Source organism: Cydia splendana, chromosome 15, assembly GCF_910591565.1.
Source record: "Cydia splendana chromosome 15, ilCydSple1.2, whole genome shotgun sequence".
Taxonomy (NCBI): Eukaryota; Metazoa; Arthropoda; class Insecta; order Lepidoptera; family Tortricidae; genus Cydia; species Cydia splendana.
The window spans coordinates 17,579,424-17,599,631 of record NC_085974.1 but is presented as its reverse complement, the minus strand read 5'-3'; the positions used below and the strand labels follow the sequence as shown (position 1 = coordinate 17,599,631).

The 20,208-nt window shown below is 39.3% G+C and overlaps 1 protein-coding gene across 1 annotated transcript in view; it reads right to left on the bottom strand.

Annotated features, from left to right (window-relative positions):
- The window catches only part of LOC134797789 (uncharacterized), a 364,311-nt gene that overhangs the window by 4,695 nt on the left and 339,408 nt on the right, over nucleotides 1-20,208 (bottom strand). Inside the window, exons 6-7 of the mRNA XM_063770158.1 lie at nucleotides 1,557-1,729; nucleotides 279-480 (exon numbers count right to left, since the gene is read on the bottom strand). Coding sequence (XP_063626228.1) covers nucleotides 279-480; nucleotides 1,557-1,729 — 375 coding nt within the window. The remainder of the gene's footprint in view (nucleotides 1-278; nucleotides 481-1,556; nucleotides 1,730-20,208) is intronic.

Here is a 20,208-nt window from a genome sequence, read left to right as displayed (position 1 = left end):
AGCAAGATGACTGATCAACGAACGAACGAACACCTGGGTAACAACGTCGTTCTCCTGAATTTTACTTCTTTTATACTAGAGTCCAGGCGGCTTAGCACGGTCGCGTTTTTATCCCTTGTCACCATGCCTGTCACGTTCTAACAAGTAAGTAAGTGCGAAAGGGACGCGCATAGTGATATACGATAAAAATGGAACCGTGCTGCGCCCACAGGTCTGAGATACAGTATATAGTCTGGCTGCCCGAGAAGATAATATTTTAAAATAGTCCTTAAACTCACCTAGTGAGATGACTGATCTTCCCAATGCAACTGGAACACCTAGGCAGCGACGTAGGCCTCCTGAATTTGTCCTCCTCCATGCTGGAGTCCAGGTCTGAGATACAGTGCATAGTCTGGCTGGTCGGCGCCCAGGGGGACACGGAGCGGAGCGAGGGGAACCCGTCGTCCATGCTGGATGTGTCCGAGTAGCGCTTTTCTAGAACTGGAAGTATTTGTTTGTGTTTATTTTATTTATATTCTTCATCGTATGACGTTAAAAAAATACAAAATACGAAAATACATTAGGCATGTCACAATTTCATGTCCAAGGTTCTCTGGCTTTAAGCTACCTCAGAGGTGAGGAGTACTAGGGTATCTTCTTCTTATGGTGCCGTCTCCTGCCGGAGGTTGGCTATCATTAGGGCTATTTTCACTTTTGTCGCTGCAGCTCGAAACAGCGATCTGGTGCTCATCTTGAACCAGCACCTGAGGTTTTTGAGCCACGAGGTTCGTCTTCTTCGACATTTTCGTTTACCCTGGATTTTCCCCTCTATTATCAGATGGAGGAGGTGGTATTTGTCATTTTGTAATCGGTTTCTAGGGTATGCTCTGAATTAGTAAAACCTAGGTGACAAACATTTAAGGAAGAGTTCAGGGAAAATAATGATAACCCGTTTAATGGTATTAAGTTAAGAGATATTGACTTAGTGACTTTGCATATTCAAAGTTGCATATTAGTATCTTTTAAGCGTCGGCGTCTAGTCAGCGCTATGGGAAATGATGGTGCTGTGCAGTTGCGCAAACGTTGCGTCGACCAGCAGCCACTAGACGCCGACGCTCGGGAGACGCTAATGTGCAGTTTCTAAAAGTAAACAAACACCCGAAGCTCCATACAGATGAATGATATGAGCATCCCATACTCCCCACAGTCACAGTACAGCCGCTAATACCCTTCAAAATGGAAGGTATCGAATGAGAACCACATAGTTATGTCTATAGGTACCAGAACTCACAGACTCCGTTGGTTGGGCCATCTTGAGAGAATGGATGAAGATCGGAACGTGAAAAGAGCATACCTGGGCCGCCCAGCAGGAAGACGTCCTATCGGACGCCCCAGGTATCGCTGGTGCGACATGATGGAGGCGGATCTGCGCGAATCAACAATTGGTGACTTCGAGTCAACAATTGGCGAGAGGTCGCACAGGACCGAGAAAAGTGGCGCTGTCATGTGTCGGAGATTAAGTCTCATTTTGGGTCGCTGAGCCAACGGAGTAAGTAAGTAAGTATATCAGAACTCACCTGAGCCAGACCTAGACGCGACGCTGAGCCTAGACTGCGCATCGTGGCTGTACATGTTGAGGAGGTCCGTTAACTCCCTCCCCCCCTCTGCCGCGAACACGAACAACCCCTCCCCCTTGCCGCAGCGGGAGCCACCTTCCACGCAGAACCGCTTGTCTACGATGCCGAAACGTCTGTGAAAGAAGATAACATTTAGTATAATAAATATCTCCACATATCTACATTCGTCAAGAGAATAATAGGCTATGTATTATGCTAGTTCTTTGTAATGTGGCTTAATATTATCTCTTGGTTAGGTAAGTACTTAATTATAATATATTAAGACCCTAGATTTCTTTTAAAAACAAATAAATAGGCTCCAACATTTTAGCGCACGTGCACGTCTACTACTCACACACACTACGTCTGCCGGTGTGCTCTGGCCATAACTTTTTCCTGATCTTATCATATTAACCCTTCCTGCATATATAAATCCGCAAATGATCTCACGACATTCCGCTTGGCCGCCACCAATCGCATTTACAGCCGAAACGCGAACTACCCGACCGGCATAGCAATCTACCTGATACTATGTTATTCCATTTTAAACCATATCTTTAAGCGATAAGGTACAAAATCTAATGAGTTTCCTAATGTACTTATGTTGGTTAAATGCAATGGACTGGCCGGTCTGTTACGCAAATTCTGACTATGAAAAAAGGTATAAGTTTCATACGAATTATATGAGACTTGTGATCTTTCTTAATGGATACAGGTTTAGTTTTAGTTTAGGTTCATTTTTACGCGAATGAGGGCTGTTGCGGTTCGTTGCTTAAAGTTTGAATATTGTCATATTTGAGGGTCTTGACCCGTCTAGGTTGGAAAAGGGTTTCTAAGCAGATGTTTACATATATGGGGCATTATCTATGAAAAGGGACCTTATTGTCGATGGCGCTTACGCCGCACAGCGTCGCGCGGCATTGTATTTCTATCGGAGTACCTATCGTTAATAATGGCGTAAGCACCATCGACAATAAGGTCCCTTTGCATACATAACGTCACATATTATACCTATATTATGCTATGCGCAGTACAAGGGATTGTTATGCCATTTAGGGTTCTTGCTAAATTGGAAATTCTATAGCGTAAGTATTGAACAACCAATTTAGCTAGGACCGACCCTACTGCATGCCAACTGCAACGTCGGTGTGCAGTTCCCATACAAGTTGCAGTCGGATTGCAGTCCGTCTGTACCAGCCCTAACCAATGGTAGCCAAAAAGTTTTAAAAAGTCCGATTTCGGGAATACGACGATTAATTAAGTACTTTCTCATTTCAATTGTAACTCATAATTCTGTCGTTTAATTAATGAAATACATACTCAATTAATCTCCAAAAACAAAACAAATGTCCCCTAATTGTTTTATGACCCTACTTTGTACAGTCTAATTCGCTTATTAAAGTACAGTTAACAGCTCAATCGCATGCTCAATTGAAATGCTGTTGACATATGGCACTGGATTGTGGGGCCACCCCATGGCCACCCGCATGCTTTTAATTAATTTAGTTACGGTACAGTTCACTGCATATTTAATTTTGGTTTTAGGGATCTCAGACTGTGGAATATCAAAGAGAATTGATATAGAGGCGTATACGTATTGTCAAAGTAAATTTTGTAGTCACAGTCAATTTACCGCCATCTTTCGACATAATATCGTCGGGTGACCAGCAAAAGTCACTAAGAACTATCAAAAATTAAAGTAATAATGCACTTTATTACACTTGTAACACGGTTTATTGTCCAATAATTTCAATGGTGTTAGTTAGTGACTTTTGCTTGTCACCCGACGATATAGAGGTATGATTAAAACTTTTGGAACGCCATTTGACTTTGACCGTTATTCTTTCACGGATATATGTTAAATTTGTTAAATATCAAATAGGCGGGATGGCCAGGGGGCGCCATAAGCCTTCAGTAAGAAGTGCATATACTCGTACCTACTACCTACTTGGAAAAATTCGACCGTATTCCGCCGTCCCCCAGTAGCAAATGGCACAGGCACCTGCCGCGATAGCAGAGGATGCTGGTTCGATTCCAGCCTGGGACACTGGAGATCTTGGTCACTTTTTCTTAGTATATGAAATTTATTTCAGTTTATGTTTTTCGCGTTTTCGGCGTTGGGTCCATAATAAATGTTCTTCAGTATACTATATATTCCCTCCTCAAAGAAGGTCAGGCATAAGAAAATCACTCTTTATTAGACGCTGACTGTACCTACTAACTGAAATAAGGGCCGTTATGTTGGTATGATTGATGGACATTAGTAATTAGTGTAACAATAGGAACTGTTTCCTGCCGACCAAAATGCATGAATAACATGTGTTTTTTTAGGTACTTATTTATTTTTACAATTAATGTAATATATATATATATATATATATATATATATATATATATATATATATATATATATATATATATATATAATGAGTAGTTATAAATATGAAAGCAACATGATGCCATGTTAGACTGTTGATTACTACTGATTAACTACTATGTATATAAGAATAAAAAAATCTTGTTATATTATTTTCACATTAATGATTTATTTAATAAGACCGAAGGACTTTTGAAGTAGGGCTTTTTTTTCGGCAACTCCAAATTGTAACACAATTCATAAATTTTACGTTATTATGCCTAAGCTGCCGAAATTGAATAGAAAACGGTATCTTTATCTTATACCAAGGTTTTTTTTACATATTCATAGACAAAAGCTTCTATGATTTTTCAACAACAACATCTTGAGTCATATTCTTCCTTTCAATAACCTTTTCCGTCAATTTTCTTTGAAAAAATCCTGTTTAAAGCCCTACGGATTTCCAGAAGGACCTTTCAGTAATGTGCCTTTTAAGCGACAAATCTCTTCCTACCCAATAACACCGAAATTCAGAAATAGTTGTAGACGCAAGATTCAATCCATTCGAAATTATTTGACCACCGTAGGAATCTAATCTTTCGTCGAATCATAGATCAGAAAATCCTGGAAAAGATTTAAGATGGCCACAAATATGGGCAAACTGTCGTAATGCTAGCATTGAACTATTATTACTAACGTATAGAAAGAACCGGCACAGAGAACCAGTATTTTGCGCCATGAGTTGCTGTTGTTTTGACAACAAACCATAGAAGCGGAGCGTGAATCCTACGACCTAAACGCGTAAGCGCCATGAATTTTATGACTTTTGGTCGCGTGGGACAGTTAGCAATTGCGACAATTTCATTATTTAGTATGGCTTCTCTTTAGTAATAATAACTCACAATGCAAATGCTAGGTAAAACTTCAAATTCCCCCTCTTTTCCTATCGCTATACCTACGTCAAATGGCCTAGGTTTCTTTCCAGACATCAGCAATACCAACTAGTCGGAACGTACTCGGTTAGGGATTATTGACTCCTACAGGAATCTAATTTTCCGTGCATCATGGATGCTTCTACATGGTCAATGCTGGATGAGATTTGAGCTAGCCAATCACAGATCACTACTACAAGATGGAGCGTGTGGGACAAAGCTAGGGTAACCTTCTTAGCTACCTATTACGTACTGTTTGCGCTGAGTTTACATTAATCTTAAGTAGGGGGAGCACTCTAATATCAAATATCCAATCCAATATCAAATATCCAACAACGATATCTATTTGGGCATGAGTCGTTCATGCCAAAAAATACATTATTATTTTTATCATGAACAATTTTTTATATAATGGTTCACTTCTCCCACCTAAGTCTCTCAGACTGTGATCTTAATTATTTTGTCGGAGAAGTCTGAAATGCATTGTCATGTAATGTTTTTATTAAACTTGGTTCCCATTTTTACATTTATGATTTGATGGGATTAGGTTAATAGGATTAGTATAATAAAAACATCCACAGTAAAAAGGAATCTTTTTCCGCCGAAAATATATCTGTATTCTAATTTCATTTTGTTTAAAATTTTATCAAAAATATCAAACTCTTCATTTACGAGTAGAGATTATTAAAATAAGCACGTCATTATTATAATCTCATCATTTAGTTCAACTATTTACATCTCATCTAACATTTTGGATGTCACGGTCCTATAAATCCCGGTCTTTTGATAGGCTTGCATGGGGATATAGATCCACCACGTAGGGGCCCTTTGGAGAGCTTTAATGTCATGTACATCTACATTATTATTTAATCCTAGAGCTGCCAATTTATGTGTAACCCCTTTAAAGGAAATATCCCACCTCGCCTCTTGTCTCTGCAGTTTGTACCGAAGGCGCATCGCAGTCGGCTCTTCTTCAAAAGTGGCCTCAAAGTGACGTCGTTACATGCATCCGTTGCTGGCGCGGACAGCTCTGAGTCTTGGCTAGTTCACTCTACAAATATCTGGCCACTAGATGCGATCTCTAGGCAATAAATATTTTAGTTTTCACCTATGTACAGTCAACAACAGAGCTATGAATACCTACAGGCAAAGTGTCAAAAATATGTATACAGTACTTTATTGCCTGTACATTAAGGTCGTGTATACATATTTTTGGCACTTTGCCTGTATTCATAGTTCTGTTGTTGACTGTACCTATAGAACTTATAGAAGTAAAGCGTTCTAGATTTATAAGAAAAATCGTACAAACTTGATAAAACAGGAAATTGTGATATGAAGGCTTTAACTTGAATCACAATTTTCTAAATGAGGACTGCCTATATTGTGCATTGTGATAAAAACAAAACATAAAAATGCGAATTCGGAAAATTTGCCATACAGATGTAGTCCATCGTATTTTATTGGAAACGTTCGTATTTGTCATGCTACTTCAGTCAACCTCAGTACTTTTTGTACCGAGACTGACTGAAATAGCAAGACACGTTCGTACCTTTCCGTGAAAATACCATGTAAGGTTTACTCGGGTAATTCCGAATGTCGAAAACTGTCGGATAATTCCGAAAGAGACTTTTATTATGATGGGATTAAGGGTGATTTTCATCTGAATTTCGGAATTATCCGACATTCGGTAATACCCGAATACACCTTACAATAATTATGTACTACATCTGTAACTTATTTCTCCAACAACTCGTTACTATATACAACTATTGGGATTAGTCCGGTTTCCTCACGATGTTTTCCTTCACCGAAAAGCAACTGGTAAATATCAAATGATATTTCGTACATAAGCTCCGAAAAACTCATTGGTACGAGCCGGGGTTTGAACCTGCGACGCGACTTCCGGATTGAATGTCGCACGCTCTTACCGCTAGGCCACCAGCAGCGCTTCATCTAAATATTCTACGTGGCAAAAGAAAATCTTCACATTGTACTAAAGTTTTGTACCTGTACTTTATGCCTTCTAGCTCTTCCGTACGCCGTCCGTTCAATTCTTTCCCTCGCAAGGCTCAATGTCTATTAGCAAGAAGTCCTCTGTAAAATGCTCTCAAAGGCCGTCATTACCTTGCTGCCGCCGACAGGCTTCGGCCCGAGCTAGTGGAACTTATCTCAACTTGTCTTTGGACTTTGACTTCGACTTTGAGTTCTGAGAATAAGGGGAAAATTGTGAAACGTTTAAATCGAAGCGAAATGGAATTTTAGAAATTCCAACTTTATTTATTTTGGTGGTACTTGCCGTGTCCGGTCCGCACAAACTTAAAAGCACGGAAGAAAGCACAGTGAAATGGCGTCTAATAAATATTTATCAAATCAAATATCATTGATGAAGATTTTAAGATGGACTTTTTGATGAAGTAGTAGGTAGGTATGTAGGTACCAATAGAACATAATAACTATCTACACACAATTTTTGTCTCACTATTATGCTAAAAGTAGGTAAATTAGTTCTTCAGTACTAATATGATCTCATATAATTTTTCGCCAACGCGTGCTACGAAACAAGTCAATCAATATTCGACTTAAAAATACGTGAGTGACCCATTTTAATATACATACTTACTTAGTAAAAGATAATCTAAATTAAAATTAGCCTCCCGCCTATTATTGGCTACAACAAACCACAAACTTAAATGAATACGACCGTAATCTTAAATAATACGTAAAGTTACTACAAAGTGACAAAAACAATTGAAATTCATCCAGCATTCGTCCACTTTTCGCGCAATTTACAAAGCCCGCATCACGTCTACTGTCACTACAAGTCAAACAGCGCATTCCTCGAAATCCTTCTTAATTAAAACAAGCCCTTTATACACGAAACATCATATTTTCATAGACAAACTACGTTACTTACGCTTTTTTGGAGTGGAAGCGTAAATACGAGTAAGCTTCGAATTTCTTAATATAGGGTTGTCATTGCAAAATGCCATCACGGGAAAACCAATATTAATATAACCCCGAGATTTATAATATTGTACAAACGCTTGACGCAATTAATGAATAAAAGTTGAATGAAGAAATGGCAGGAAAGTTTGAGGTTAAAGATGAAATGAATAAACGACTAAATGATCAAGTATTAATCGCTCTAAATATGTTTTCTAACATATGTATATGAATAACTCAATTTTTGTGAATCATAAGTAGCTAAGGGTCTCGGCAGGACAGGCTCAGCCTAGCGTCAGAAACAACTAGACGTTAACACCTAAGGGTCTCGGCAGGACAGGCTCAGCCTAGCGTCAGAAACAACTAGACGTTAACACCTAAGGGTCTCGGCAGGACAGGCTCAGCCTAGCGTCAGAAACAACTAGACGTTAACACCTAAGGGTCTCGGCAGGACAGGCTCAGCCTAGCGTCAGAAACAACTAGACGTTAACAGCTAAGGGTCTCGGCAGGACAGGCTCAGCCTAGCGTCAGAAACAACTAGACGTTAACACCTAAGGGTCTCGGCAGGACAGGCTCAGCCTAGCGTCAGAAACAACTAGACGTTAACACCTAAGGGTCTCGGCAGGACAGGCTCAGCCTAGCGTCAGAAACAACTAGACGTTAACACCTAAGGGTCTCGGCAGGACAGGCTCAGCCTAGCGTCAGAAACGACTAGACGTTAGACGTTAACAAAGAGAACTTAGACAAAAGAGATGGCAAGTTACTTATACATAACTCGTCTCGCTGTGCAAGTAACTAGAAGCACGTACTAATTTACATTATCTTTTGGGACATCAAAATTTAGCTGCTACACGCTATTTGAGAGTCTCTTGGCTTTATTTACAAACGAAATTGTAATACCAATCCAAATAAGTAGGTATTTTATATTTAATTAACAGGGAAATCTTAGGAAAATGAATATATGGTGTATTCCGGTAGTTTCGTGTTCCGGACTATTCCGAAAATCAGATGAAAACACAAAATTTCATTATTAAGACTCTTTTTGGAATTATTAGACGATTTTTGTCATTCAGAATTACTCGAAACCGGAATAATGGTAAGTAGGTACGTGAAAAATGTTATGTACCACGTAAGAATTTCGTACATTGACCTGAAATTTCCTATCTGTATCGCACGCGCATAAAATATTACATTGTTGGACAGCTCACACAACACAGTAGAATTGATCTCCGGCACAGATTAAATAATAGTACTACCGTACAGAAAGTACACTTCCTACAAAACCGAAGTTTGACAGCGATTCAGTAACGACTCATGCTGTCCCTTTCTAATGTATGGAACTATCCCTTTCGGCGATTTAGGGTTGTCAAAAATCAAGTGATTATCTTATCTGTGGTCGTGCACGCAAAGGGACGTCCAGTTGTGTCAACCATAATTGCTCGGAGCAATGCTGAGCCGAACGGAGCCGAGAATGCCCGAAAAGAGGAGTGTCCGCCCACTGCCGCCGGCATCATCGGCGATAGCAATATCTATCAAAATATGAACAGGCGGGTCAGCAGGTCAATGTGCGGAATTCTTAGTGTTTACAGTCCTTACTATATTACATTGGTATGATATCACCATTTCTGAACAACACCCTTTGTAAAGCTCCAAAATCCTTTAACAGATTTAAGGTCTCTCGCACAAGTTGACTAAGCTTCGGCATCACTTAACTTACTTAACACTTAAGCTGCTAAGTTCCCTTATTAGCGAGTTAAATTGTTTAGAATAAGTCCCTCGCTTTCTGCCTTATAGCTGAGCAAAATGGCGGAAGCTATGATTACGTAAATAGATAAGTTAAGCCAGAACAAAATTGGGAAACGGTAAAGTTCCATTATTATTCAGTAAATGAGGTTAATCGCGTATAAATAAGTTTTAAAATGACCTCCGGTTGGAAAACCAAATTTTTACTAAACCAACTTATATTTTTTATTCATCAAGCGAAAATCAATCTTTTGACATTGTGTTAAGAACTTTAACAGGTGAATAATTTGTAGCACGACATATCCTATGAATGGAGAATACAAATAATATGTGACAAATATAAATCCGTCCAAAATGCCATTTGAGTTATGACTTATGTTATGACAAGTCAATATCCAACAGAACAAAAATAGTTCAAAAGCTGCCTCTATATACTTTTTAATTAAGATTTCAAGCGTACCTATACCAAGGATTTAAATAGAAAATCTTCCCTCTTTCTATTCTATCAGAATGTTCAAGATAAACATTTGCAGCGAACCAATCGCCTCGAGGTATGATCGCCGTCTTCATTACTTCTTAATTCAAAAGAGTGCTTCTTAATCAAAGCAAAACGGACGATAAGAACTGTTCTTCCTTGCACATACAAAATGTTTGCCTCAAAGGAACAGTTTATGTGTGGCCTCTATAGTCTGTATCTTTAGATATTAAAAAAAAGTAAATAAACAATTTGTACATTTTCGGGTAGTTATAACATTTATTGGTTAACCAACCAAATACAAAACCGCCTGGATCAGACACTGAACGTCGACTTTAACCTACATTATTTGATCATGTAATGTTTTCAATTAACCTCAACTGGCTTAAGGAGCCATTTGAGGGTAGATTTTGTTTACTTTTATTTAAATACCTAAAGATACAGAGCATAGATCTTTGACGACTGTTCGTTATGTGATCATACTTGTAACAGCGATGGAATATAGGTATAAAGATGGAGCTCTTAATAATTTTTTGACTCCGAAAAACAGTCCATATGACTTGATATGACTGATCTAACATAACGCAACCCTTTACTCACGAGGAGGTTCATTCAAATAAAAAATAGGTATTTAAACTACATATTTGGCTTTTACTTTTTAGGTAGTTTTAGTTTAGTTTGTTTAGTTCTTAGTTCAATTTACTTTTGTTAGTTCTAATTTGTTTTTAGGTGTAATTTTATGTCAATAAATACTCGAACACTGGATATATATTATAATTAAAGATAAATTAATATAAGCTAGATTTAATCTTAGTTTGTAAACTTTAGATATGAGTTGGTATAAAAGACTTTTTTATTTATTTGTTTTTATTTTATTGGCAACCCTAACCACATAATCAGAATAGGCGTTGTCGTCAATTTGTAGAAAATGCGGAATAAAAATATCCCGTAATATTCCGAGTTCCATTAAAGACGGGATAATATCAAAGGGACGGGGATCAAACGAACCTTATTCAGTTAGTGGATTTGTTTTCGGAAAGACGTAAATGGTAGATTTTTTTACCAGAATAGGCCCCGGTAAGGGTAAGGTGGCGGATTCCATTTTTGAATTGCTCGCGGCGGTTGGGGAAGGACTAGGTCGTTTTTCTTTTTTTAATTAATATGTATATTTTTGCAAGGAATAAGGTTATACTGCTTATAAGCTGGCCAATATGTAACCAAAAACATAACAAATAATTTATGTACTATTCAACAGCAAAGTTTTTGTCAATAATTTGAAAATCTGCTATATGTATTTTTTTTAATTTTGAGACTTATTTACTGGTAAATTGTAGAGTATATAGGGTGTATAGTAGAGTCCGGATGAACTAACTTTGAACAGTTAGGGAAGTGAAGAGGTGTCATTATTTTCATAGATTTTGACATTACAAATTCCAATTAGGTTAGGTTGATCAGACTCACATTGCTAATATCTGTTAACCGCGAACACAGTCATGCACATTATTTAATACATTTCTGTCTGACACCTTATATACCTATGAAGGAGCCAACGTTTGAAATAAACAGTTGATTATTTATTCAAAGCTTTCGCGTCAATTTCACACTCAAGTCAGTACTCCCATACTGTGTGAATTTTATTTCAAACACTCTGAGCTAACTGCTCAAACAAGCAATATTTTATTCGTTCTTACGATGTTCAACAACAGCCTATCAATCAGTCGGCCCACATGAGTAGTTAACTATTCACTTTCACGCCTCACAACAACCATTGACATCTTTCACTGTCCATATTTAGTGGTATCTAGGTACCTTCTTACCATGGTATAATAATATACTCCGCCTGGTACTCTATTCCGAGATTCGCGTATGACCTAACTGACACGGGCCTACGTCATCATGCTGTTTACAGGTTCTCAAACTTTAAAATGTGGGAGAATTTTAACCAACGGTGAAAATTATTTTAACGGCAATAATTTTAAGTTATTCATGTAGAAACATAGTAAAATAAAACAAATCTAATGTATTAAATTAAACTTTGTTTATCTATACAAGACAAACGTTTGAAAAACTAATTCACAGTTACACATTAATTACCAAGCTTACAGCGTGAAAAGTTTGGAAAACACTGCGACTGCTGACACTGAGCGAGAAGGAAATAACAATTAACACGCGTTCGACAAGGATGACGGTCAGGGCATGAAGTTATCTAGATCCGAATTGTCAAATGTGACAGCGCTATCCTGTGTTGTCAGTAGTGTAAACAGAATTACCCGAACGTCTGAAATTTCTGTCGTGAATCGGAAGATATTGCTAACGAATAATTAAAAATGACGTGTTATTGTAAAATTTAAGATAAAATACATATAAATGAAAATTATAAAATTACTTATTAAGAAATATTTTAACTTATTAAACATAGGTATAATGTACCCATGTAACCTGTTATGTTGAAATAAAGTGGCAATGTTATTGTGACGTAGGCCCGTGTCACTCTGGGAATAGAAGACCATGTTTTATTAGACCATGCTTCTTACCTTGCACAGCTAAACCAAAGAGAATAAAGTGTATAGAGGCCGATTGTCAAAGTAAATTATGTAGCTACTATAAATTTACTGCCATCTTTCGACAGAAGATTAGAACTGTTAGAACGCAGTGATATGTGTTAACTTGTTAAATATTAATATTAACGCCATCGACTGTTGGCCAAAGGTATGGTGTCAAAAACAGACTTGACAAACAGTTAAAACAAAAAAAAAAGAACATTAATCGTTAAAAAAAACAAGTGCAGTGATATACACGCATCAGCTTTCAGCTGCTAGTGTATTAAACAATATAATAATAATATAATATAATATTTTCGAGCGATGGCGCTATAACCTTCAGCGTACTCTCGAGTAGATGGCGTTATTATTAATATTTAACAAGTTAACACATATATATCAGTGAAAGAATAATGATCAAAGTCAAATGTCGTTCTAACAGTTTTAATCTTGTTTCGAAAGATGGCAGTAAATGTACTGTAGCTACATAATTTACCATGTCAAAAACTCTCTATTTCAAATTGTCTTTGGTGGTATCTAGGTACCTTCTTGTCTCGCACAGCTAAACTGTGGTATGAAATGAGGGCCTACCGCGAATCATGTTCGACGTGTTGCCTCTCTGTCGCACTTGTAAATTCGTACTTAAGTGTGACAGGGAGGCAACACGTGGACCTTCAAGTAATAGGAGGACCTTATACTACGTCATCATTAATTTTGTGCACGCGGCACGGCGCAAGGTAGCTTGTTTTTTCTTTGATGACACTCTTTAAAAACCTTCTTTGATTCCTCTATTTCTGTACATACACCCCTTAAAAGCCAAATAAAACGTGTGTCACGCTCGTTACGCCGCGGGACGCACGACTTCATCGCGCCTTGGGCTGCGGAATTTTAAAAAGTTGCGGCGCGGTGTTGCCAGCTATTTTTTGGTAGCGGTGAACGTTTGCGTTTCGTATTTGCATTCGGTATTGTGCGTAAAAATATTGTCATGTTTCAGACCAGTCGGTCTGAAGAGTAATACTTTTAAAAGGAATTTATTAAGTACGTTTATAACTTTTCATTTGAATTTTAAGTAGGTACAGTCGCCATCAGATATATCGGAGCGGCCAAGGTGCTCACAAATATCGGAACACGCCTCTATTGTCAGGGTGTTAGAGCGCGTGTTCAGATATTGTGAACACCTTGGCCGCTCCGATATATCTGATGGCGACTGTACTTATGTTTATTACTACGATATTATTATAATCTGAAGCCAGTGAAAACTAAGTACCTAAACTAGAGGATTTATTGGGTGTCTACCATATTCTAATAAATTGTGAAAAATGTCATATTGAAAGAAAACACAAAACTATAGTCTATCAAGCCATTTTCGTCAGTAGAACAGAACGGCAAAATTAAAAAAAAAGTAGGCGCGAACGTGAAGGGTTATCGTCCCATAGAACATTTCAATTTCGCGCTTCTTCCTACTGACAGACTTGTTTGATCGGCTATATTTGTCTAAAAGACTACTTATATCTTCGAGCAACACCGGCTTCCGACACATCTGAAGGGAGGGGCCCAAGCGATATCTCACCGTACAAATCTTTCTGCCATTTTTCGCGGGGGGAAAGGTGCACACAGTCGCACTTCTCACACACTTACATACAAAATCCAATATGTAATGACGACACAAATACATAGAAAATGACACACGTCAAAGACAAATCTTGCAAACCTCGATCTCTTTTTGTGTACGGACGAGTGACAAGTGTCACAACACGCACACTAACACATTTTCGTTGAAGTATGTTATTGTATTCTGAGAGATGAGAAGTCGGATTTGTCGCTCGACCGATCCGCAATTTGTACTGAGCAAGCAAAATCGATAAATCCAACAATTACATGAGACTAAAATATAATAATTGTGTTTGAATGTAATTAAACGTATATGTAAAAAAAAATATTACTTGTGAAATGTAACACTTTCTTTTTGTAAATTTGATGTCCCTGACCTCTTTTTATAACAAAAAACCGAGCAAACAAGCATTTTTGTGCAGCAGTGTTCACGCGCGCGTCTGGACTCGGTCTAGTGAAAAATCCAAGTGCAACTTGTTTTATTACCCGCTCTAGATTAGATTGACGCGCTAATCTTGTACCTCGGCTGAGGGGAAATAGTGCGAATGCCGCCTCCCTTCCGTGTTGCTCGAAGACTTATACTTACAATAAATGCAAAATTATATGTTTATCGTATAATGATGACGCGTATTCAAGCCACGCACTAGATTAAAAAAATAACTTCGTTACAAAACTGTTTAAATAGGATTAAATGCATTAAAATTCACGAAGCAACACAGATTTAAGGCCAACTCCTTTTTAATGACCCGCACGAATGACTCCATATTGCGGCCTTAATACAAAAAGGGTTTATCTCATTATAGGCCCTTAGTAAGATAGAACTTTGTTCCACCAAGCCTCCGAAAGGGGTTTTTATTTTATTCCTACGATAAAGTTCCGGTTGTAAAACAAGGTACTGGGAAAAGTAGATTAGATGGAAATTCAGCGCATTTGGTAGAAAAAGTAAGTTTTACGAGTACCTATAACAAATAGGTGGCAACACTGGCAACATTGTGAAATTTAAAATGGCTGACGGAGCTTATAGCGTGAGCATAGATATAATATACTTAAAGATGACGTCTAAGCGAGCTGTCACTGTTACCACTTTTGTTTAGTGTACGATTAACAATGTCAATCCACCTTGCTGTATAGTCATGTCGATAAAGTCATATCGATAAACTAACGACATTTCTTGCAATTTTAATTTTACTTCAAAGGTTTAACGATACCTAAAATGAACAAAAACGCTTTTATTCTTTATTGTGGTTATCAGATCACAATTTTATCGTCACGCCCGCCCCAGCAGGGAACGAAGGGAAAGTTCAGATATTTAATTAAAATACATAAATACCTACTAAAATATGTGTTCCGTAATAATTGAATTATTTTATTATATTATCCATTAGCATTTCAATTATGTTTACGAAGATATTGAAGCTTCAATTAATCGCTATTTCGTTCCGCTGTGTAGCGTTTATCGATATATAACATGATTAAAATCGACTTTTTACATCCCTAAAAGAGCACACATATACGTTTTTACGCACACATACTCAACTTGGCAGCACCTAAAACGGTAACACCTTGACTTGAAGTCCATCTTGTCAACAGTATGGTTGTCCTTTTTTGACAAACGGCATTTTTAAAAGAGCGAGGAGAGAGAAATGATACTAGTTGCTGCGCCGTCAAATAGAACAGACAACGTCGGGGCCTTGAGCGTGACCTATCAATGTGTCTTTTATGGCACAGTGTTTATACTATATCAAACTGCACAACGGGACTTAATCGCGTATTTAAGTTTTAAGATTTACCTCCGACGTTTCGAGGACGGCGTTGTCCCCGTGGTCTCGGAGAAGACTGGCTCAAGTTGACATCAACATCTTCTAGCCGCGCGAGTTTTTCGAACTACCCGCACTTGGTCTTGTTTATCAGTTTGAACGTTTTGCGCACTAGGGATGTCACTCTGTCGACACACAACACTAACGATATTCGATTTATCGACTGTCGATATTCGTTTCCGCTTACATTTACTAATGACTGGATTCCATGTGGATGAGATCTTAAAACCCTCGTCCCGATTAAAATTGCAATGTTTTTTGATTTCAATGGCTTCCCGCACTTTTCTACTGTAGAAATGGCGATCCGTGGAGAGGATTTTAGGGTTATGCAGCTCAATCCAGTGGTTTGGTCCTGACTCCAGCAAATGCTCAGCCACCGCAGACTTGTTGACCTGACGATTTTTGACAGCTGCGATATGTTCCTTAACTCTTTCTGCTATGGTGCGCTTAGTTTCTTCGATATAGGAACTACCACAACTGCAATCTATTTTATAAACGCCAGGTGACTGGAACGGAATAACGTCCTTCGGTGACCTTAGGCTCCCTGCTACTTTGGATAAAGGTGTGTACACCGTCTTTATAGAGTACTTTCCAAGTACTGTGCCAACTTTATCCGTTACCCCTTTTACATACGGCAAAAATGCCGGCTGTCTGGAGACATCAGGACGTTTCCGCGTTGCCTTTCGTCTGGGTTGCCACTTTTTTACCTTGTACCCGTTCCTCCTTAGTACCTCCTGAATATGCGACATCTCACTCTCTAAATATTCAGGGTCACACAGATCATGTGCTCTGTTTACTAGCGAGGTAACCACCGATTGTAAGTGACGAGGATGGTGGTGAGAAAGGGCGTTCAAATACCTGTCAGTGTGTGTAGGTTTCCTATAAACAGTATGAGTTAGGGTTCCATCCACTCGACCAATCACTTTCACGTCCAAAAACGGCAAACTGCGCTGTGATTCCAATTCATACGTGAACTTCGTCTTCGGATGAATTGAATTTAGATATCGGAGTAGTTGCTCCACCTCCTGCTTCCCACCCTTCATAATACAGAAAACATCATCCACATAGCGCTTCCACAACTTCACCGCCCAAGGCTGCAAGTTTATACTGGCTTCGATATGCTCCATCCAGATATTTGCCAAAACCGGTGCTACAGGGCTACCCATGGCTACCCCATCAATCTGGAGGTAATGCTTTCCACAATACCTACTACCTACTTACTACCTACGTGTGTGGTATTCGGGATTAGGGATCTAAGTAAAACCACCAAGATAGCTAGACCAAGACTGATTTATTTTAATTCTAAACCTACCGCACATTCCTCAGCTACCCACATCTATAATTATGATGATATACCTATGTATGTATACAACATCTTCCCCCTTATGAATAAACATGCATATTTTCATCTGAGGTACACCAAGCTTAAAACACAGTTAACCTAGCCAAGCAAAATCAAACTAGAACCTTATCTTATTAAATGCATAACAAGACCATCTATATATTTATATATCTTTTTTAATATCTAAGTTTATATATTTATTTAACAATCACTACAGCAACACTACTAAGCTTCTATCTTATATTTTATAATATTACTTCTACACATTTTTTTATTAATGTTACAAGAAAAAAATTAACATGCAGCGATACTTGCACTAGGCCATTGTGAACCCTATTACATTGCATTAAGGTTCATCACAAGGTTATTAACCGTAATTAGTGTATGAATACAATGCAGTTGATATCGTTTACTTTTGCTAAGCACATTACTTATTTACGAGTTACCTATAACCATAACTTATAACTATTTATGATATCCTATTTACTAGTTGACATTTTAAACTTGATACGTAAGTTAGATATAGACAATGTTTTTCGTTACGTATTACGTACCTAAGTGGTTTTTATATATATATATATATATATATAATAGCAAATACACCATTCATAGGCAATATTTATACCATATTAACTTCAGCTTTATAACTAAAACCTATCCGGCGTGCGTACTCGCCGGCCTGAACGAGTGTAGCGGAAAGCGGAATCTTGATCAGCTGTGGCCTGGGGCCCACGGGAACTCTGTGGTCCCGGTGTTTGACCTCCGCCACACTCCTCCAAGTCATCGTAATAGTATTTTGGAATATTTACCCCTGAACTGCTACTATTGCCAGAGCTGTCAGTGGGCGGCGCCGGCGCCGCCGGTATGATCTGCTGCCTGTTGCGGCGGTATCGGCGGCCGTCCGGCGTGCGCACCCAGTAGGAGCGCGGCTCGGCGGCGGCGCGCTCCACCTGCGCGCGCACCCAGCGCCCTCTGCCGTTTATCTCGGTCGGGTCTCGAATACGCACCTGCTCATTATCTTTTAATGGTTTTAATGACCTAGTTCCTCTATTGTAATATTCCTTCGCTTTGTCATTCTTAATATCGCGTCTGATTGCTATTTCTTTTCTCACCGGAGTCTTAGGGTTCAATAGGCTACTTTTTACCGGTAACTTTGTATTTAATCTCCTACCAAACAATAACTGAGCAGGTGAGTATTTTTCACCCGATATTGGTGTGTTGCGAAAATTCAACAGTGCCACGTAAAAATCAGTTTTAGTTTCTTGTGATTTTATGATCATATTCTTGACCGTTTGCACATTACGCTCCGCCAGACCGTTCGAGCGAGGATAATGCGGTGAACTAGTAACCTGTTCGAAATCCCAATCCCTAGCGAACTCTCTAAACTCCTGCGACACAAATTGACAACCGTTATCTGATACCAATCTTTGCGGTATCCCGTGACGTGCAAACATCGGCTTCAAAATACCTATCACTGTCGCGCTTCTCAAATCCACTATAGTGGCCACCTCCACGTACTTGGAGTAATAGTCAACCACGAGCAAATACTGTTTGTCCTTTACCTGAAAAATATCAGCTGCGAGCACCTGCCAAGGCCTATCGGGGTCGGCGTGCGGCGCGAGCGGTTCGCGCGGCGGCGAGGCGCGCCGCTGCGCGCACGTCTCGCATTCGCGCACCGCGCGTTCCACGGCAGCCGCCATGCCCGGCCACCACATCACGTCTCGCGCTCGTCTCTTGCACTTCTCGATGCCGAGATGACCTTCATGTACCTTCTTGATCATTTCGGCCCGTAAACCACTAGGGATAATCACCAAGTCGTTCCGAAACACTACGTCCTCCACGACATGGATCTCATCTCTGACCTCCCAGTAAGACTTAGCTTTTTCAGTTACAATACTTTTGGTATGCGGCCATCCCTTTCTGTAATACCCCATTACTTCACACAAACTCTGGTCTATTCTCGTTGCCTCTCGTATTGCCTGCATTTTAGTGCTACTAAATGGTAGGTTACTCACTAGAGTATTTATATGTAAATTTACCTCCTCTTGTACCCGGTGATCGCTCCTACCGCCTAAATCCGTGGTCGCCCTTGACAACGTGTCAGCCACGTACATCAGTCGCCCTGGTACATAACAAATACTTAAAGAATATATTTGCAGTTTTAATAACATACGTTGTAGTCTTATCGGTGTCTCGTTCAGCGGCTTTTTGAAAATAGCCTCCAATGGCTTATGATCCGTTTCTACCGTTACCTGAGAGTGCCCATAGATAAATTGGTGAAACTTACTGCAGCCAAACAGGATAGCGAGGAGCTCCTTCTCTATTTGAGCCCATCTGGACTCGGTGGGAGTGAGCGTGCGCGCGGCGTAGGCCACGGGCCGCCCGCCCTGCAGCAGCACAGCGCCCAGCCCGCGCGAGCTCGAGTCCACCGACACCGTCACCGGCTCGTTCGGCGAGTAGTACCTAAGTGTCGGCGTATGTGCTAATTGACGCTTAAGATCATTGAATGCTTTCGTGTGCCCCTCATGCCAGTCGAAACTTATATCTTTTTTTAATAGCTCCCTTAACGGCTCCACCTTATCTGCATAATTATGAATAAAACGAGACACATAATTTGTCATGCCTATAAAGCGTTCTAGCCCTTTTTTGTCTTCCGGAATAGGCATATTTTCGATACACTTCACCCTATCTGGATCAATCCGAATTCCATTTCTATCAAGTATGTGGCCCAAAAATTTTACAGTATCCTGACCAAACACACACTTGTTCTTATTGAACTTAACCCCATGCTCAGCCGCTACGCGCATTACCTCCCCCAACCTCTGATCGTGTTCATCTCGCGTCTTTCCGTAAA